The sequence below is a fragment of the Erpetoichthys calabaricus genome, chromosome 12 (genome assembly GCF_900747795.2).
Source record: "Erpetoichthys calabaricus chromosome 12, fErpCal1.3, whole genome shotgun sequence".
Classification (NCBI taxonomy): Eukaryota; Metazoa; Chordata; class Cladistia; order Polypteriformes; family Polypteridae; genus Erpetoichthys; species Erpetoichthys calabaricus.
In genome coordinates, this window is record NC_041405.2 from 93,172,865 (window position 1) to 93,195,083 (window position 22,219).

Consider the following 22,219-nt stretch of genomic DNA (forward strand, 5'->3'; position numbering starts at 1 on the left):
AGACAGTGTGATGCTCTAGGCAACGGGCTGTTGGGAAACCTTGAGTCCTGGCATTCATGTGGATTTTACTTTGACACGTACCACCTACTTAAAGATTGTAGCAGACCACATGCAACCTTCATGACAACGGTACCCTCTTAATGCAGTGGCCTCTTTCAGCAGGAGAATGCGTTGTGCTACTCTGCAAAAATTGTTCAGGAATGGTATGAGAAACAAACAAACAAAAAAAACAAAAACAAGTCCAATCCATGGAGGTCCCACCTCACAACCTGCAGAACTTAAAGGATCTGCTGCTGATGTCTTAGTGCCAAACACCACAGAACACCTTCAGAGGTCTTGTGGAGTCCATGCCTTGACAGGTCAGAGCTGTTTTGGGGGACCTACACAATATTAGGCAGGTGCTTTTAATGTTGGGACTGATTGGCGTATGATCCATCAGAAAGTCATTTCCTGCCCGCTATCATATATAATAATTCTTTTCTTAATTCTTGTTATGCTGTACTCAGAAAAAAAGCTGTGCATACTAATTTTTAAATATACTCTATGATCTAATCCTCTCCAAAAGTCTGCTCTCACATTTTAGCCTAATATTGTGTGATCCTGTAAAAGCTTTGATTATTGCTCTAGAGTACTTTCATTCCAATACACCTTTACTTTATCTTTTCAAAAATAATAGATACTCTTCATTGAAAGTTAATCTGCCTTTGCTACTTCGGTGATGAACCTCTTTCATAAATTGAGTAACTGGTTACGTTTAAAACGTCAAGAGGCCAATGTCTTGTGCGTGGGGCTCGACAACAGTGGGAAGTCAACAATTATTAACCAGCTGAAGCCATCTTCTGTAAGTTTTATTTTTACTTACTTATGCTATGAAATATTTTTATGTGTATGCTGTAATGCATGATAGCGTGAGACTCACTTGGGTGATTATAACTCCATGTAGCATTTCATTTTTTCCATCACATTTTATTATCTGAGCATTGTGGACAATATAATTTAGTTATATTTAGCATTTCCTTTTAAGAAGAAAAATGTGGTTCAAGCAAGCAAGGCAGTCACCAGTTTGAAACAGCTCACTTTTATCTGTATTTAAACCTAGGTCAGCTTTAGTTTTTAGCGTATTCCATATAAAAGGAAGTTTCTGTCTTTGCCATGTCTGTCTCTCTGCAATTTCTCAGGAACCAGCAAAACAATTCCAAAAATTCCTTATGTGTTAAATAGAGAAAACAGTCTTATTTTGGTATTATTAAACAAAAGATGTCACTACAGTTTCTGTTTCCAGTTCCAGGTGTTTCTAAGGAGAGCTGCTGTGTTCACTGCTTTTGCTAAGACCCTAACAAAGAAACGTTTTCATGTTTTCTTTGGTTGCCTGCTAGCTCAGCACTCAGCTCAGTTACCCACAGTTCTAGTTAATTCTTACTACTGTACAGTATGTCGGACACACTTCATGACTAGTGGAGCATAGTAGTGTAGTCTAAAGAGACATATCACAATGGTGTGCCCATATGCCTTACGTGTGGTGTTTCTAGGGTTGGAATCTGCTGCCAGGAACCCATGATTTGTCCTAAGAGCATAATTGGATGAGTTGTCGTTTTTAATAATGACTTGTTCCACTGAACATGCGGTAGAAATTTTCAGGTAGCACGTACCAATCAAAAGAGTAAAATCATCACAGTATAATACAGTAGTGGTGCAGCAACGGCCTGTGTTCCCACTTAGGCCGATCATCTTTTATTCTCTATCAACATGCACAGCAGATTTCTACCAGTAAGCAAAGTCTTTTCTACCAGTATGCAGCACCTTCATCATTTTCTACTTAAAAAAGACAAGCATAGTCATTATTTTTTAAATGATGCCCCATTAGTTATTAAAAGAAAGCCTCACTCACAATTGCAATGATTTTATGACAAGTGGGATATCCTGCACAATCCTCACCACTGCCTGGATCCCCTCTGAGGCTACGGATTTGCACTGGCAACTGGAAGGTTGCCGGTTCATATCCCGTAAAATGCCAAAAAGGGAACTCTGCTCTTTTGGGCCCTTAAGCAAGGCTCTCAACCTGCAATTGCTGAGCGCTTTGACTAGTGAGAAAAGCGCTATATAAATGCAAAGAATTATTAAAGAATTAGAATCTCACCTGCCACCTTTAAATAACCTGGTGTTATTAAGAAGCTCCTTACCACATATGTTCACTAAACCATTCTAAAGCAATGAGCATGAAGCAAACACTACATCAAAGCCTACCATTTATAAAAATAAAATTTAAAAACTAAATCGGTAAAAAAAAATCACAAACACTTCAATATGTGTCTAAAATGCCCAGACCATATAACACTAGCCATATTTTCCACTTTTTCCTATATGCTCATGTTTTTATTATCTTTCTTGTTACATTAGACAATTCAGTCCATATATGTGTCACATTTATACTTCTTTGAGCTCTAACATTTTATGAATGTTGCCTTTAGTTGAAAATCTGTGTACATCTTATATGTATATCTCAGTTGTATCCAGCAGGCGGTGGTAAAACACTATTTTGTTACTGCCAGTTCTGAGATGCTGAGAGTTCTATTAAAGTGTACTATGGGAAAGGTCAGCGTGTGTTAATCCCAGCTTGTAGGTGCATGGGTGACTAGAAGAAGTAGCTAAAGTCGTCACTTTTCACTTGAGTGACAGAAATGCAGAGGTAGAGATAGTGAGAAAAGGTTTAAGACTGCGGCACATCGAAGAAGGCAGGCCCAAATAGGATGAAGGGACTTAAATGTTAAAGGGGTGGTTATTTTGTCCCAGATAGTCCTTAAAATAATGGATCTCAAATATACAATAAAATGACAATCAAAGTAACCCTTTGTATCTCCTAAGCTCAATATAACTCTGTAGTTTTACTCATATGGTCCATCAGACTTTGAACATGTTTAATCTTATCCAGAGCTATAGGATATTTTAATATTTTTAATAATCTTTCATTACACTAAATTATTGAAGCTGGCTTTCATTTCATTGTAGAAACATGAAGCTTACTGTGTACTGTAGATGTGTCATGAAAAGTGATTCTCAAGATAAAGATTTATTTATATAACTGCACTGTTCACAAGAGGTTATTTGGAAATTTAAGCTATACGTTCACTAAAACCTGCGGTGGACTGGCGCCCTGCCCGGGGTTTGTTTCCTGCCTTGCACTCTGTGTTGGCTGGGATTGGCTCCAGTAGACCCCTGTGACCCTGTAGTTAGGATATAGCGGGTTGGATAATGGATGGATGGATGTTCACTAAAACATATGAACTTAGCTCTTACGCAAATTCTTTCTGCATATTATCTCTCTATTATAAAAAAAATCTTGCAACGATACGTGATCTTTGGAAGAGAGACAGAAAGACACTTTCATGTCCCGCGAGATGGACAAGTCACGTCATACTTACAACCTTGGGAAGCAAGTCCCGTGATACACATGCAGAGCAGGTTAGAGATAATGGAAGTATGAAAATTCAAAAGCCTCAAAAAAAATGAGAGTAAAGATTGCATTAGCGCAAACAAATGGAAAAAATTACTTGGTGAAACAACAGAACAGTGAAAACATATAGAATAGTGTTTGAGGATGTTTGGAGGACAAAGAGACAAGGCAGTGAGACAAAAGGACAGGTGCTGTACAGGCTTTTAAATGTTTGAAGCGCCGCACAAAATGCAGATCACGTGGCATGGCAGAAGCACCAAGCCAACAGCTGACTGAGCAAAGAGGAAGTAAAAAAAAAGAACTGTTATTTGTTTCCCATCGTATCACCGTTTAAGAGGGGTTTCAGAGGAGCGGCCGCATCTCTTTGGGGTGCGTTCAACCCCCCTCTTCACAACGGAGCGTAGTGCTGGTGTTGGGGCAGGGAGGGGTTGGTGAGCGAAGCGAGCAGGGGGAGAAGCCCCCTAGTTTCTAAAATCAATTAGAAATAATTGAATATAATTTTAATTATAAAATGACGTAATTTATTGGGACATTTGCTATGTATTTTCAGTATTTCTATTAAACACTCTACAATGGATTTTAAAAGCTAAGTACAACTTTATGTCTTGTGTGCTGTTTCATTTCTGTTACTTTAGAAGAAAAGATTGACTTACAGTAAATGTTTTTTTTCCTTATGTTCTTAGGCTCAGACTCAAGATATTGTGCCAACTATAGGATTCTGTGTTGAAAAATTCAGCACTTCCAGGTAACAATAACAATCTTATAATACAATACAGTATACAGTAATATGAAGGAATATTTGGTAAAATATTCCTCAAAGCATTTTTAGTTGGTTTTTAATTAATAATAATAATAATAATAATAGAGTAAAATGTATTATGGGTTGTTTGTCATGTCAGGCCAGGTTGGGGAGCATGTACTGGTACAGCATGTTGTCATACCCACCACACAACGAAACAGCTTGGGATCCTGGTATTACACCCCCCCAGGCAGACATGCGGTCCAGTCCCACCATTTATCTGCAGCATCTACTTTTAGGACTTGCTAAACACTAGTTGATTGTTAATTAAGTCCTGATACAGTATGTAAATGTGCTTGTGCAAATATACACATCTGAAAGACAGTCAATTCACACTTTCCCATGAATGTAGATTTTTTCTGATAAAAACATACGTTTGAAAACTGTATTTCATTTTTAAAATATCAGATTAGCAAGGCACATTTGATATTGCCATTGCCTTAAGGGTCCAGCACTCTCAATTCCTGTGTCTGCACTGTTTGTGTCTCCATGTCTGTGTGGATTTGCCTCCCACACCCTCAGAGATGTGCAGTTTAGGGTAATTGTCAATTATAAATTTTCCTGAGTGTGACTGTGTACATGTGTGGGCCCTACAATGGATTGGTAACTTTTCTAGAGCTGGGTCCTGCCTTATGCCCATTGCTACTACGATAAGCTGTTGTACTCCTGCAATAATAAAATGAACTAAGCAGGCTTGTAGGTTATGCTATTATTAAAATATTGAATTAAAATTAATAAAAATAAAGGTCTGATCATTTTTACTATACTTAAATAACATGGCATATTGAAGTTACGATGTGTTTTTTTCTCTTTTTCATTAGCCTCACTTTTACTGTATTTGATATGTCAGGACAAGGACGGTACCGGAGCCTTTGGGAACATTATTACAGGTATTCATTTTCTCTTATTCTCTGTTTAAGAAAGTTACTAATTCATATTATTCTGTTGTCCTTTGTAATTAATTAATTGATTTGTGCATATTCAGTTGTTATCTTTTTGGTGAAAAAGTAAACTAATATTCTAATAAAGTACATTTTTTCAAAGAACCTGGAAAATATTTATAATACTATTTCTTAGAACAGAAAGTGACTCAGTGAAGGAAGCTACTCTTTCATTTTGGAAGGCTTAGTGAAAGCAATGGAGACTCATGGAGACTTTTGTGTATAGTTTTCATGTCACTTTTATTTTCACATGTCATAGTTTACACTATGACTTTATGTTGTATGTTGCTGCTGAAGAAAGATAAATTCATATAATCTATCTATCTATCTATCTATCTATCTATCTATCTATCTATCTATCTATCTATCTATCTATCTATCTATTGTCTTGTTTATCCATGTTGGTATTTTGGTTGGTGGTTGGTATTATACATCAGTAAATTTCACATAGTCATTTTTTGATGTTATCAAACATTCTTAGGGACGCCCATGCCATAATCTTCGTAATTGACAGTGGAGACAAAGTGAGGATTGTAGTTGCCAAAGAAGAACTGGATATGCTTCTTCATCATTCTGGTATTGCTCTACCTCTTGCAACTGTTTACTGTCTTTAATAGGAAATATGCCATTTAATTATTCAATACATCATACAGCACTGTTCAATTAAAAAAAAATCATCATGTAATTTTATGTTATTATGTGTATGTTGGGGAAAAAGTTTTAAACTGATTTTGATTGGTTAACAGTAGAAATTTGGTGATTTTGTGTAGTAAAAATGTTGTTCTTACAATACTAGATTAAAATGAATTTACTCTTTCAATACTATAACTCTACTGTATATGAGCCTAAGGGTTAGGATGGTATTTGTGCTGTTTGTTTGTCAGTGTAGCCTATCCTAACTGCAGATTAGTATAATCTTAATTCAGTTTTAGAATATTTTAAACCGTTTTAAAAATCTTTCTAAAAATCTTTCTAGATCTTTTTAAAAATCTTATTCCCCCACTAATTTCAGTTAGAAAGCAATCTTCAAAAAAAAAAATCTAAGATAAAAATGTATAAATTTAGACCTTCTTTATAGTCTAATGAAATAAACGCCAATAAAAAAATAATTGACTAACTGCTGCCTTGTATCAGTGGGGAAGACTTTTTGTAACTTTACGCAATATAACAGTACCTCAATAGATGATGAAAGTGCATTTTGTTAATGTAGTTTTCAAAACCTTTAAACAAAACTTTAGTTGAGCTCACTACAAAAAAGTTTTTTCCCCTGAGACTTTCTTCATTCAATAGATGCAATAGATGCAACATGATAATACTGAGTCATACATTACAGTTCATTGATTGAGGATTATTAAACTAATTTTGTCATTCACAATACTCCAGGTCAGTAGCTAATTTAGCCAAAGACTCTGACAGTGAGTGAAATTTGCCTACATCCATTTCCTTAAAATATTTAGTTTAATTACAGTATATACCCATGCAAACAGCCAGAACAAACAAGGATGTCGATCCTTCAGAGGACACATGTCCAGTACACAAACACCAACGCTAATTCACACTCAGTCAATTTAAAGACATCAGCACAAGTTACATACAAGCAGTGAAAGACTGAAGATGGAGCCCTTTCCTTAAAGATTTAAGATAGCAGTGCAAACCACTGCGCCACCGAGGTACCCAGCTGAAGTGAACTTTTCAAGCTATTCATTATGAACAGCAAATTAATGAAATCAGTTTCTCAACACTTCAATCAAAAAGTCCACTTATTCAGTTTTGCTGACACACAGTATATAAATAGCTATAAAGAAATTCTCTCCATCAGACGCCCGTGACCCTGTAGTTAGGATATAGCGGGTTGGATAATGGATGGAAATTCTTTAATTGATGCACAGTAATAATAACATTAGAATATTAGAAACATTTTGAAAAAACAGACTATTTGGCTCAACAAGCCTGCCAGTCATATTCACCTAAAGTTTCCAAAATGACAGTCTTTCTGCCTACCACACTTCTTCTTCTTCTTCTTTCGGCTGCTCCTGTTCGGGGTCGCCACAGCGGATCATCTTCTTCCATATCTTTCCGTCCTCTGCCTCTTGCTCTGTTACACCCATCATCTGCATGTCCTCTCTCACCACACCCATAAACCTTCTCTTAGGCCTTCCTCTTTTCCTCTTCACTGGCAGCTCTATCCTTAGCATCCTTCTCCCAATATACCCAGCATCTGTCCTCTGCACATGTCCAGACCAACGCAATCTCGCCTCTCTGACTTTGTCTCCCAACTGTCCAACTTGAGCTGACCTTCTAATGTACTCATTTCTAATCCTATCCATCCTCGTCACACCATTGCAAATCTTAGCATCTTTAACTCTGCCACCTCCAGCTCTGTCTCCTGCTTTCTGGTCAGTGCCTGCCACACTACTTGGTAATTTATTCCATGTGCTTACGATTCCTTGTCTGAATAAAAATCTTCTATCATTTCTTTGAATGTACTCTTAACAATTTTCTATCTGTGTTCATTGGTTCTTGGTTAAAAGAATTTATTTTAAAGGAATAGCTGGGATCCCACATACAGATTTCCTTACAAATTTTAAACAATTAAATCATGCCACCTCTTAATTCCCATCTCCTTCAATCTTTCATCATAGCTCCTATCTTGCAGGTGTGCACTTTTAACATTGCTGAATTCTGTAAATGTTCCTCTCACCATGATCCTTTGCTTTCACTGTTCAAGTTAATTTTGCACCCATCTACGTACTGCGCCTTGAATTCCCACTTCTTTTAGTTTGATAATTAGACTTTCATGTGGGACCTTATCAAGAGCATTCTGATGATCAAGATGAATAATATCATATGCACCTCTATGTTTTCATTGCTTAATTCCATCATATTCATGGAACACAATCTCTCCTGTCTCAACCCAAGCTGACTGTTTACAAATACACCCATTCTTACTATGTGATGCTCAATATTTTCTTTAATAATTTCTTCCATTAATTTACCTGTGCATGTTAAGCTTACAGGTCTGTAGTTTCTCGTATCAACCAAGTCACCTTTTTATATTATGGGATAACTTTTTTCTTTACTTCTGAAATAGTGAAATAATCTCTTTAAGCTATCTTTTCCCATTTCTACTATTTGTGTTTCTAATTACCCTTAATTATTTGTAATATCCTATCCAACTTTTGGTGCTATGCTCTCATAAGCCGTACTAAGTTAGTTAATTTTCTTAAAGCTCCTTAATGCAAAAGCTATACACTGAGGGTTAAATTACTGTGTAACAAACGGTAGTGTTCTCTCATGTTCCATTGACTAGTTCAATGGATGCCTAATTATATCATTTAAGTACACAGCGACAGGAATACCCAAAACAAACACATTTTATACCTGAAAGGAGATTACTTTGGGCCAACTAGTGTTTTAAGATGAATGTTCCTAGCTAATATCCATCCATTATCCAACCTGCTATATCCTAACTACAGGGTCACGGGGGTCTGCTGGAGCCAATCCCAGCCAACACAGGGCGCAATGCAGGAAACAAACCTTGGGCAGGGCGCCAGCCCACCGCAGGGCACAGAAACACATACACACACACACACCAAGCACACACCAGGGACCATTTAGGATCGCCAATGCACCTAACCTGCATGTCTTTGGACTGTGGGAGGAAACCAGAGCACCTGGAGGAAACCTACACAGACACGGGGAGAACATGCAAGCTCCACGCAGGGAGGACCCTTTCTAGCTATTAGGTTTGCAAATTCATATTACCTAATGGATAATAAACATTTGATTCATTACTAACAGCAAATGATACAGATAGTGATCTAAATCCAACTTGTAACATAACATCATTCTTAAAAGAAAATGCATTATGTGATCAAAATATAATGGTCAACTATACCATCTCTTTAAAATGACCATAATTGTGAATTTAACCTCTTAGTTCCCCAGCCTCCCATTTACTCATCAATTACACAATTTAGACACACAAATCCAGAAAAAATGTAGAGCTGAAATTATTACAAGGTATAATAGTATAGAGAGGTTTTGGGGCATAATGAATTCTGGAAGTAAAAGAAAATGCAGTTTACTTAGATTGCCAGATGTATAAGAGCAGTTCTCAGATTTGTTTGTGGGAGAGCCCTGCGACTACAGCTGCAGTTTTTGTTCCATGCAATGCCTGAACTCCTGTCTTAATTAAATGTGCTTGTTTTCCGCTATTTCTTCATACGTTGTGTCAAATCAGAAATTCCCAACTGTTTTTTTTTTCAATTTCTATTTAAATTTGACTAGTATTTGTATATTTTGCAACTAGTGTTTTTATAATTAGATTTTTTATTCTAATTTATTATTGTAAAAAATAACGGTTATATACATTATTGTGTGCTGCTGAGCACATGGCCTGCTTCCTTATTAAACATTCTACTGTACATTCTTTGTGTTGCATTCTTTTCTTACCTCAGATGTGAAACACAGGAGGATTCCAATCCTTTTCTTTGCCAACAAATCAGACCTACAGGATTCCTTGTCCTCTGTTAAGGTGTCTCAGATGATGGGATTGGATAACATTAAAAATAAGCCTTGGCATATTTGGTAAATATATCATACTTGTCAAGACCACAGTAAAGAATAAGGCATATGCATTTTTAATAATAATTTTAACGAAACAAAACACATGACATAATGTTTTCAAACCTGCTTAATGCAACCCTGATCAGGGCGTCAGCTTAGACCTGTCTGTATACATCTGTGAGTGTGCTGCTCCCTCATAGACCCAGAATCTTGTGCCTGGACATTGTCTGTGTGGGTGTCTGTATGGGTTTTCTTCTCCCATCTCTAAAGATGTGCAGGTCAGGTTAGCTGTTATTTTCAAACGGTGTCTTGTGTGTGTACGAGTGGGAGTGGGAGTGGGGTCCCCTGTGTTGAACTAATTTCCTGTCCAGGACTGTTGTCTGCCTTGTGCCCATTACTGCAAGGACAGATTTCAGTAACTACCAACGACCCTGAATTGGACTAAACAGGTTTGCAGGTTATGTTATGTTAAAACTTAGAGAAGCTACGTCACTGTCTGTTTGCAGTTTGCATGTTCGGCAATGGTTCACGTGGATTTTCTCACAAAAGATGTGCATTTTATGTTAATTAGAAACTCTACATTGGCCCTGTGTGAATGCGAGTTGTGTCCATTTATGCTTGTTTGGGTAGTTCCATGTGCTCCTGGGATAGGTTCCATTTTACTGTAAAACTGTAAAGGAATGTATGTTTTAAAATGAATAGGTTGTTAATGTTTTGTTGATTACAAAGGAAATTTTTTTTAAAGTATACGCAGGTACTACTTTTTCAAAGGTATTTTTACTCAAAGGATGCTTGGTGAGGTCAGTATATTCTCCAGGTATCTGCAACCCTGTAATCCATCCATCCATTTTCCAACCCGCTGAATCCGAACACAGGGTCACGGGGGTCTGCTGGAGCCAATCCCAGCCAACACAGGGCACAAGGCAGGGAACCAATCCTGGGCAGGGTGCCAACCCACCACAGGACGCACACAAACATACCCACACACCAAGCACACACTAGGGCCAATTTAGAATCGCCAATCCACCTAACCTGCATGTCTTTGAACTGTGGGAGGAAACCGGAGCGCCCAGAGGAAACCCACGCAGACACGGGGAGAACAAGCAAACTCCACGCAGGGAGGACCCGGGAAGCGAACCCAGGTCCCCCAACTGCGAGGCAGCAGCGCTACCCACTGCGCCACCGTGCCGCCCAACCCTGTAATGGAATAAGCAAATTTAAAAGAGTCGATTTTTATTCTTGATTGCTAATAGAAAGGAACAGTTATGTACTCTAGGCCTGTTTAAGTGAAGGATTTTTTTTTAAGTATTGGTCAATCCAAAACGATTGCACAAACAAAGACCTTTCCCTCCTAGCTGCCATAGCAGTTTATTGACTATTACAACAATCTGCAGCTTGTGGCCCACTGCCTGGGCCAGTTCTTGTGGTAACCTAATGTTTAAGAATGGAGTAATCCTGTCCATTAAAGTATTACTGTGTGCATTGGTAAATTGTTATATTGCTTTTGTTTTTCTTTCTTCATATGTTGCTGTGCTTTTCAGTCACACAAATGGTGCCACTGCAGGTCATATTAATAAAACATGGGTATGACTCAACATAAATTATATTAAAGAGTGTCAGTGTTCTGTTCTTCAGACAGTGTTTATTTATTCCATAATGCACACACCTAGCCATCTAGAAAGTTAAGAAATAAAACTTAAATATACTGTACCTTTTTAATTAAGGCCATAATTAAAACATATTTACATATTTATTTTACAATTCAGAAAAGATTTTCTTTCTTATATTTTAAATGCAAAGCCTAATAATTAATATGCAGAACAGTAGAGCTAAGACAAAATATTGTTAGTTTTGGATAATCAGTTGATACTTTAATTGTACTAATCTGTATTTATCTGTCATTAAAGTGCCAGCAATGCTTTGACAGGGGAAGGGCTGCAAGAAGGAGTTGATTGGCTTCAGGGTAAGAAGAATCATTAGAATGCCATATTTTATTGTTATTTTTCTTTGCAATTTATATTTACACATTTCTTATAATCTGTAGTGGAAAATGGCCAATTCTTAAAGTCAATTAGATTATTTACTATTTTTCATTATAATGATTTGAGTATTATAAATACTGTAAAACTTGACATAAAATGTGAGCTGTCTTCATAAAAGTCAGTCAAAATAAACCAGTAGTAAGTTGTTCTCTGCATGTCGTTTTTGAACACATTGATCTGAAATTTGCTTTTTTTGCTGCAAAATGTATTTAAACCTCCAGAGTAATCATGTCCATTAAAGGGTAATTCCAGTCCAAAATTCTTTCTATTATCTAGACTTTGTTGGTTGATCAGATCATATATAAGATCAAGTGTAAGTCTTGTACCAGAAATTCAGAAAATGTAAACCCATTCGACAGTAATGTATAGTATGCAGAAATATAATATACTGTACATATGATATACTGCCCAATGGACCACAGTACAGAAGGCGTAATACTACAGCAGGTTATCTTTCATGTTAAACTTGTGTGAAATTTTTGTTAAAACTCTAAAATTACATAATATACTAAAAAACATAACAGTAGCCATTTACTCTATTTATGATGGTGTTACGACATTTTAACTATCCTAGCCTTTGGATATAAACAAAATCTTTAGTTGCCATTGCTTATCTTTACTTTGGTTAGTGATCTCTTCTTTATTACTATGGTCGCTAAATTCTTACCCAGAAGTATGGATCTCTCTCTGTCCTTTCGTTTAATTCAAAGCCAGAGATAGGTTCTATGCTTTTTGACACCTGATTGTTTCAGACTTTAAGTCTGCCATATTCTTTAAATAGAAAAGAAAAATAAGAAAACAAGTAAAGAGCTGGAGGATGGTATTCATTCTAAAAGATGGATCTAATATGGCTGGGTTTTCATTGTTCCTGGAATAACATCAGAGTTGTTGTTCCAGGACAGTCATTCACCTTCATAAAATCAGCTTTAAACTTTGCCTCTGACATCATAAAGGAGGCATTTATTAGAGTTGCATTAGAGTGCAGGTGTGAGTTCAGGCCTACTGGTATCTGTGGGACTCCCATGGGTGTGGGTTTAAGAACTACCTTACACCCACGGTCACAATGGGTTTGAAAACATTTATGGCAAGGAGATAGGCGGGTGTGATTTAATGATTTGTCCTTCACCCGAGGTAATAAAGTTGGATTAACCATAGAGGAAAAAAGTGTAAAGTTTATGTATTTTTAAACAAAAAAAAAACAAAACACAGTAAACAGTACTGTACTTATCTACCATGTCTTTTTAACATGTATACAATCAAATTAGATTTTTCTGGGTTAGTGTTGACTTTATGTCATAAAATTCTAGTGTCCAGGGGATGGTAAATAAAAAAAAAATCATCTGGCTGTTATTGGAAAAAAAATTGTGGAAAAATGACTAGTGAATTGTGGAATTATTTTGTTTCTGTTACTATGGCCAATGCTTTAACTGAATTTATTAAGTGTTCACAGTGTTAGTTTTCACAAGATTTTGCTAAGGGCACATCATATTAGTTGTTTTGTGTCTTTTGCAAAAATGCTTGTCAGCATTAAGTTCATAATCTGTTTTTGATATTGTTTACTGTTTGCCAGAGTTCTAAAAGTTGCAACATCCTATCTGGAAAGACAAAAATCAAGCCTTTACAGGCAATTTAACCACTGGCTGCTAACTGATGATGACACTTGTGTATTTCATAACTTTTTTTTTACTTATCTGTGCCTGTGCCAATTTTCACTTTGTTATCTGCAGTGAATAGCTCCTCAGAAATCAGTACCGATCTGTTGAATGAAGATCACATTATCAGTGAGATCCTTTCTCTCTGACAGGACTGTTGCCCCACTGCTGTGAGGATGCTTATCTTTTAGGAAGTGATAGTACCGACTGCTGCATGCTCCATGTATGGTTGCAAAAATCAAGTATTCATGGTAAACTGAGTTGGTTTGTGCATCAACAAGAGATTTTAACTTTAACATTGAAGAGCAACAGAAGTTAAACACTCACTTTAAGATAAGTGCTGCTGCAACGTGAAAGCTATTTTAAAATCAGAAGTAATGTGCAAATGTAAGTTACATGGCACAATTTAACCAAATGTTTTGAAATGAGTAGTGATATTAGTAAATGCAGAAAATTTAAATAAACATTTCTCTGGTATTTGGTTGTTTATTTTTGTGAGGAAAACAGAATCTATCAAATTCACTTTTGGATTAGTCTGTGCTTGCACTGTAAAATTAATACACACAAAGAAAGACGCACACAAACACACACAGGTCCTGTCCACTGTTGCAGATGGCCAACACCCTTACCCAGCCGGGATGACCCCCATAACTGAAGGACCTGTGGGGAGAGAGCATGCATAAGGCATTATCTCCCCAGGATTGCTAGGTCGCAGCCCCATTGAGTTGCTACATCAGTCTGAATTCCCACAGGGCACGCTGGGACTTGGAGTTTCTGGGCTCAGCCCTGTTGGGTTCCAGGCTTGCTGCCAAGGGATGTTGCTGGGATTGCCTCACCCTGAAGTGCTTCTTGACCACCGGAAGTACTCCCGGGTGTCACATTAAAGAAGCCTGCTGCCACGGTTCCAGGAGTGAAAGTTGGGAAGGAGAAGACGAAACTTGCTGGAGGAAGGAGGAGACAGAGAGAGAGAGACAGAAGAGGAGAGGAAAAGTAGACAAAGTGTTGTGTTCTTTGTTTTTGGTGCTTTGTACACTGCTTGCTGGTGGGAAATGATTTGGGAAGCATTTCCACCAGAATAAAAAACTTGTCTACTGTGCAAATATTGTGCCTGTGTCTGTCTGTGCTGGGTGTTGGGGTACTAGAGCGCCCCCTTCAGGCCACAAGTGAAGTAGTCAGCAGGATTTCCTGGTCATCTGCTGGCTGGGACCTACAAAAAAAGACTTGTGGCCTGAAAGGGGTGCTCCAGCTCCCCAGCACACAACACAGGCAGACAAGTCTCTGCAAACAATGGCTTTTTATTTTGCTGTTGGAAACTCTTCCCAATTGTATCCCACCACCAAAGCACAGTACAATCAAAGCAGCACACAGCAACGCCCTTTTTCTTATCTCTTTTTCTTCTCTTTCTGTCCCTCTCTGGCTGCACTCCTCCCAGCAAGGTTTGTCTTCTTTCTCCCCACTCTATCTTCTTGAGCAGTGGCAGCTGGCTCCTTTTATGTGACACTTGGGAGTACTTCCGGTGGCTTGTTAGTGTAGCCCAGAAATAGGGCTTAGCAGTCCCAGAGGCACCGCCTGGTAGCACCCACGGAACCCAACAGGTTCAGTATGCAAACTCCAAGTCCCATGATGTCCTGTTGGAATCTGGGGCACTACTGCAACCCAGGGGGGCTGCCAACTAGTGATCTGGGGGAGATAATGCCCTGTGCATCCTCTATCCCCCAGTCCTTCCTTTATGAAGGTGTCCAGGCCGGGTAAAGGCTCTGGCTGTCCGCTACACCACCTAAGGACAGCCTATCACTTCTCAGTACTCAGCACAGGGGACTCACTAGCTTCAGTGTGAACAACTCACAGGTGTACCTGGATGTAATTTACACTTAAAGGCTACATTGGCCCCCAAGACTAAGCTAGACACATGAAGGCTGACACACCTTGATTAATGCCACATACCAAACAGCAATGCATTATTTTCACTGCGCTGCTCTCTGTTGGGAACATATCTCTCAGCCTGCTAACCCTGTGAGAAAAACAAAACTCGCAGTTTCCCTACACCAAGTGCCCTGAATTTACTTTATTATGTTAACTGCTTAAGATTTGCAAGAAATATAGCAGCAAAGTAGCATTTATTTAAAAAATATAGTAGAAAGTTGAAATGGATAGTAAACTGTGTTTATAGCCTTAAATAAAAATACACTCTTACACTAAAGTCAGAAAGCTTACTGAAGATTAGCAGCAAAGGAAACATCAATGTCAAAAGTGGGTGTCGTCCTGAGTAGCTTGTTTAAATTCAGCAGTTGGGCTGATGGGTGGATGCCATTTTCAATGTCCAAGTGAATGGAGTCCCTCTGGCGGAAATGGATTCTCAGTCCTCTCCCTCTCTTTCTCTCTCTCTTTCTCTCTCTCTTTCTCTGTCTATCAGAGAGCCAATCTTTATGTCCAACAGCAATAATAATAATTCTTTACATTTATATACCACTTTTCTCACTACTCAAAGCGCTCTCCACACAGGGAGGACCCAGGAAGCGAACCCACAATCTCCTTACTGCAAAGCAGCAGCACTATTAAAGGACGTGTGCCTCTCTATGTAGGATGCCTCGCTGAGACGGTGACAGCCAATTCACAAACTTGTTCTTTCTTTTGAATTTTTCTTGCTTTATAGTAAATCCAGTGGGTGTTTAGACCAAAGTGTGTGTGTATATTCATTTATTCTTATTTATCTATCTATTAATGTATATAGTATATTATTTTTATTTTTTTGGATTTTATTGATTTTATTAAAATCAAATAACATTCTATACAAATAAGTCGAGTTTTACAAGACTTGGTTTGAAGCAAATCAACCCCTACCCATGAAAAAGAGAGCTAGGCCAGCAGAGGAAAACTTTAAGCTAGTAAAAATAAGTAAATAGATAAATTAATAAATGAATAAAAATAAATAGAGTAAAAAAAAAGAGGGGAGAGAATCTGCTTCCTCAATGAAAATGCTTATTTTAAAATGTTATTGATTAGATTCTGCCAGGTTTTGAAACCAACAGCCAGAGTAAAACTTTTGAGAGTAGTATAGAGGGAATGAAGTCTATCTCTCCAATATAAGCACTTATTCTAAAATGTTATTGATTAGATCCTGCCAGGTTTTGAAAAAGTTTTATACAGATCCTCTAAGTGAGAATTTGAATTTTTCCAATTTTAGATAATATATAACATCAGTTTCCCATTGAGTTAGGATTCTTCCAGTTGAGCAAGATAAGTCTACGTGCCAATAGGGTAGTAAAGGCAATCACAGTTTGTTTGTCCTTCTCCACTTTAAGCCCCTCTGTGTGCCCACCAAACACAGCTGTTAGTGGATTAGGAGGGATTGTGACACCAAGGCTGTCTGAAAAGCATTTAAAGATTTTGGTCCAGAATGATGTTAATTTGGTGCAGGCCCAAAACATATGGCCCAATGAGGCTGGAACTTGATTGCAACGTTCGCAGGTTGGATCTTGCCCTGGAAACATTTTGGACAATTTTATACGAGAGAGATGCGCTCGATGTATAATTTTAAGTTGAATAATTGTATGCTTTGTGCATATGGAGCTCGAGTGAATTCTGTGCATTGCTACCTTCCATTCCTTTTCTGAGAGGTTGAGTGAGAGATCCTTTTCCCACTGCACTCTGGAATCTTTGAATGAGAGGGACGGTGCAATGCTTTTATATATTACGAAGATGCTGTCTGAGTCCTCAAGACTGATCAATATTTTTTCTGACATGGAGGTAGTGGGATTCTGCTCCTTGTGACATAGATGATTGGCTAGTTGTGGTGGTACACAGCGTTCCCTAAAAGCTTTTTGTCCCTGGGTGCTTTATCTATGCAACCTCTTGCTGTGTCCAGTTCACTTTTCTGTTAGGCCACAAACTGTCTGGACATTCTAAATTAAGATTACATAATTAAATAAAAATATAGATTTAGATAAAATACAACAGAGAAAAAAATCCCAAAGAATGCTTTTAGAGGTCATTGCAGTCCATCTGGGCAAAAAACATGCAACCTTGGCAGATTGTGGATTGCTTTTAAAATTGTATCTTCAATTCCAAAATGATGATTTTTTCTCTCAAGGACAGGATTATCTTTATTACCTACAGACTCCTGCTTTTTTACACAATCAGAAGCATCCATATTGTTATATTTCAGTTTACTCTGGAAATTCTGTGGTGTGTGTGTATATGTAATAGAACCTTTAGACTTTAGAATATGCCTCTGTCTTGCATATGTTACTAGCATAAGCTGCAGTGAACACAGAAAATCCAGTTGGTAGTTTTGATTTTTGTTCTTTTCTTATTTCTTTTATAATTCTATCAAAGGGACCCTTATTCAGAAGTAGGGAAGCATCTTTAAAAGATTAGTGTAATTGTCATTAAAAATAAATGTAGTAACATGTAATGTAATAATTCAGCAAAACCATTTCATATAATAAGCAAATCCACATTCAGAAATGTATGATGATGTTGATGTTATATCAGTATGCTTATAGGATGAACTGGGTGATGTGTCAATATCCCCAATATTTGAGAGGTGCATTTCTAGACAAATGTATTTGCTTACTATAATAAGGACCTTCTTTGAAAAAGAAAACATGTTGTCACTATTTTTAAATTTAGTTCTACTTTTTATATCCTCCCATTTCTTTCAGTACAAGTATGTAGGGAGATGAGTCAGTTCTACAGTAAGAGGCAACACACAGAAAGAAACTCCACATGGGTTACCAATCAACAGGGCGTAAACCCTCACTCATCACAGGCCATTCTAGTGCCACCAATCAGCCTTAACTTGCACTGTTAACTCCGTGCAGTCAGTGCCTGGACTGGGATGTGCATACATGACTCTGGATTTGTTGCAAATATAAAGCTTTTGGACACAGCCACGTATAATCTACTGAGGACTGTTAGATTGTTTATTTTTAAGTAACAGCAAGCAATGTTCAGTGTCAGGAAATCAAAATCCATTGTACGAGTATAGGATAAGCTAAGGTATGATTACAAACTTCAGCGAGTATGGGTGGGATTGGATACAAATTGCAGTGGTCCTGGGTGGGTTTGGGTTTGATTATCAGTATCCGTGCAAAACTCAAGGGTTTACCATCGAAGACAGAGGCATTCACATTTTTAATAGCAGGTTTTAAAAAAATAGATCCTGTGGAAATTGAAACATTAACAAATTTAGTATAGGCAAACAAGGAAAATGTTGAACATATTCTTATGAATGAGGAAGGGTGGGTGTTTTTATTTTAATTGAAGATGGGAATGTTGCGTACTTTTCCTGGTTTATAAGTTCAGAGGCTGAGTTTAAAGCTAAAGCTGAATGATTGCCTTTAGACAGCAACACTGATGTTCCAGAAACTGACAATATTAGATCACCCATTTCTAGAACTATTCTATATAATACACGCCCTGTTGAAAAAGTTCCTTCCAGCATACAGTACCATAAATGTTTTTCTTACGGTTATTTGGAAATGTCCAATAACTATTAAACATGTCTTGATCAGTCCTGAGTAGTTTGTGGTCACAGTAATCAGATACTCTAATTACAACTTTTTTCTTCTGCTGTCTGAATTTCTATTTCACTAATTATATATTTTACCTTTTGTAACAATTAGCTCATTTTGTTTAGGGTTATTTCTTGTTTTGTACCCTGTAGCATCCATTTATGAGACTGATCATTTCAAAGTGAATTTAAAAAATGTATTTTATTTTATTTCATTCCTTTGTTAATGTGATGCAGTTTAATACATCACGTGACCACAATTGTCACACATCGAGTTTGTCATGGGATGTAACATATGGTGGCTCATACTTTATCCTTTGATGAATAACTCATTTTTCAAATGTTTGCATGCATCTAAGTGGTTTATTTAGCAATATTTTAGTAAAAATGCATAGGTTTAGAACATTATAATTATACAAATTGATGACTGGGCATGTGGATTATGCAACTCAAGTATCATAAGCTTTTTTCATGGACTTTATGATATGGCTTGCTGTTGTCCAGAATTGACAACTATGGACCCCTACTATATAAGAAACTTTGTTATTACCATTCTGCATAAAAACATTTTTTCTTGGCAATCACTGCAAATGACATGAGGTAAGTAAAATATAAAAAATATCATTTTTGGGTGGAGGTAATGCATACAGTTAATAAATAAAATAAACTTGACTATTTCAGGTAGCCCTGACTAAAGGTTTTCCATCAAACCCTACTTTATAATAAAATAATGAACGCTGTATATTTTGTTAGTGATTTTAAAAGGTTCAGGTTTGACTTTTGAGTTGCTTGTGTGAAAGATATTTAACTTGACTCAGCTTCCTTATTCTGCATTCATTTAACAGATCAAATTCGTTCACTGAAATCATGAAGAAGCAATGAAAGTGAGGGGCTAAGGATGTGTTTGTTCTAAAGTGATATTTAAACAGAATCACTTGCTAAAAAATCTAAAGATCAGGAGTACAATTCCCAAGTCACTGCTCACCAGATTTACTTTATATTGTTTTGGTTTTTCATGTGTGCAGCATTAGGATTGTGCCGCTGATGTTGCATTTTAATTTTGTAATTAATTTTCTAGTGACTTCAGTGATGTCATTTTGTGAATGTGTTTGTTTTTTGTATGGGAGATGCCAGTTTGTGTCACTGCTCACAACGGGTATCACCATTTTGTGTGTCTGCTCACTATAATGCTAAGTAGTTGCTGGGCATGTGATCCAGTTGAGACATGACCCATGATACCATTGTGACCATGTAATAAAAGATGGCTGCCTGCCTTGTGCAGTGTCCCGGCTTTGTTGTAAAGTAAAGCAATGACGTAACTAAACATTTTTGAGCATTCTGTTAGTTTAGAATGTTATGGCTTTTGTCTCAGGTTTGGACAACAACTTTCGGTTTACCAGGCATCCTTAAAAATGGCTAAATGATTTATTGATCTTTAGTACTCTGGCTGGCTATGGCTGACATCTCTAAGGCTCTTACAGTCTTTGGTATTTGATTATTAAATTTGGTCTGCCTGGGCTGCTGAGGAAACTATCATGACGCTAACTACTGAACAACTGAATAACCATAACCAAAATAAATACAGGTAAAATTCCGTTACAACGAACTGCAAGGGACCTAAAAAATATTTCGTTGTAATGAAAATTTCGTTGTAATGAGATTTTGTATGTATTGATATAGTGCTTTCTTTAACTTGTGTAACTTCGTTGTAATGAAAGTATCTGCTGAATGTACTTCGTAGTAACGAGATTACTATAGACTCGTGTCATATGGGGAAACTGTCGGGACCATAAAAATACTTTGTTTTAATGAAAATTTCGTTTTAAAGATATTCATTGTAATGGAGATTTTACCTGTATAGAAGTATCATATAATTATTTTTCCAGTACCATACTGGGCGTTTTGGATATGAACTTTTGTATTGTTTTTGTCTTTTCAAAAAACAAAATTTCACAATTGTAATTATAGAATTTGTCTGCTGTGTAGAAAATAATGAATGATTCTGGAATCAACAAGCATTTAAATTGGATGTTGTTCTGTAGATAATAATAAATATTAATGGTTTGAAATTTTTAAACATTTTGCACACTTGCTTTTTGACTTGTTTTATTTATTTTTGCAAAAAATATTCCATTCTTACAGAATATAGATGAGTGTTATAGACATGACATGATAATCTCATAGAACTGGAAGACATTGTCTGCGTTGTTTGGGATAGCAGAATGATTTTCTCTTTGAATAGTTAATCTTGGTAATATAATGTGCCTTGGATTTATGTAATAAATGTCTCATTTGTGGATATTGTTTGTACTCTTTTTTCCTTTCCTTTCCATAGAGGATTTGTTACAAAGAGGTATCTCTCGGTTCCACACGTTCCTGCCACCTGTCTGCCATTTCACAGGACCCTGCCAGCTACATGCTGCATCTTTGGGCCAAGTGGATCAGCTTGCCATCTGGGCATTTGAGGGCAAATACAGTCCACAAGCCTGACTACCAGGGTGGGTTCTGCCATGGCAACTGCCTCTTTCACTTCAATGTCAGGGAAGGACCTGGAATTTGTACAATTAAATTGAAAACAACTCGTTTGATATAATGTATAGCAAGCCTTTCATGTATCCATGGCATTGGCTTGTTGATTTAGACTGGTCTCTTTCTAGTTGTGGAGTTGTCCCACTGGAAAGACCCCGATTGATGTGCTGATACTCACAAGGTCTCAGATGGGTCCTGCATAAATGGAGTTTGCAGTAGCAGACTACAAATTCACATCAATGTAACTTGAAATGAAATTTGCTGAGGAAAACTTTATTTGCTGTGTGTGCCTTTGTGCCCAGCAGCTCTTCACACTGTTTAACCATTTAAGAGACGGTGGATTCAATACCTTGTACTGACTTTATAGTACAACTGGAAAACTAATATTAACATAATAGTAATAACAGAGACACCCAGAGGGGTTCATTTGGGGGCAATAACCTGTCTATTGGTGTGCCAATGGCAACATAATGGATATGGCACCAGACTGTTGGGACCTAAATCCTTGGACAAAGATCAAAATTAGCAGTTCGTCTACATTCTTTTGCTATTTTCAAGAACTTTGGGTAGAAATCATAAAACGAGATTGTGGCCAAAATTATGTTTGTTCTCAGAGATGCTGGTCTTACTCTACTTGATGGAATGAAGCACAGCACTACTTCAAAAGTATTTGCTAAGTAAAAGAACGAACAATATTTGCTTATTTATGATGTGACCACAA

General features: G+C 37.2%; 1 protein-coding gene across 1 annotated transcript; it reads left to right on the top strand.

Annotated features, from left to right (window-relative positions):
- Window positions 1-678: 678 nt before the first annotated feature.
- On the top strand, window positions 679-20,271 carry LOC114662441 (ADP-ribosylation factor-like protein 6). The gene is made up of 7 exons (XM_028815910.2): window positions 679-841; window positions 4,135-4,196; window positions 5,072-5,140; window positions 5,673-5,767; window positions 9,652-9,781; window positions 11,668-11,723; window positions 19,815-20,271. The coding sequence occupies exons 1-7, from the start codon at window positions 719-721 to the stop codon at window positions 19,838-19,840; spliced, it is 561 nt and encodes a 186-aa protein (XP_028671743.1). The 5' UTR covers window positions 679-718; the 3' UTR covers window positions 19,841-20,271.
- The last annotated feature ends 1,948 nt before the right edge of the window (window positions 20,272-22,219 follow it).

What these genes read in the sequence shown, in the direction of transcription:
- LOC114662441 (XM_028815910.2), top strand. Translation starts at nt 719, where the DNA reads ATGAACCTCTTTCATAAATTGAGTAACTGGTTACGTTTAAAACGTCAA. An exon ending in ACCAGCTGAAGCCATCTTCT is followed by an intron (nt 842 to 4,134) that starts GTAAGTTTTATT and finishes TTATGTTCTTAG; the next exon opens with GCTCAGACTCAAGATATTGT. An exon ending in CTTTGGGAACATTATTACAG is followed by an intron (nt 5,141 to 5,672) that starts GTATTCATTTTC and finishes AAACATTCTTAG; the next exon opens with GGACGCCCATGCCATAATCT.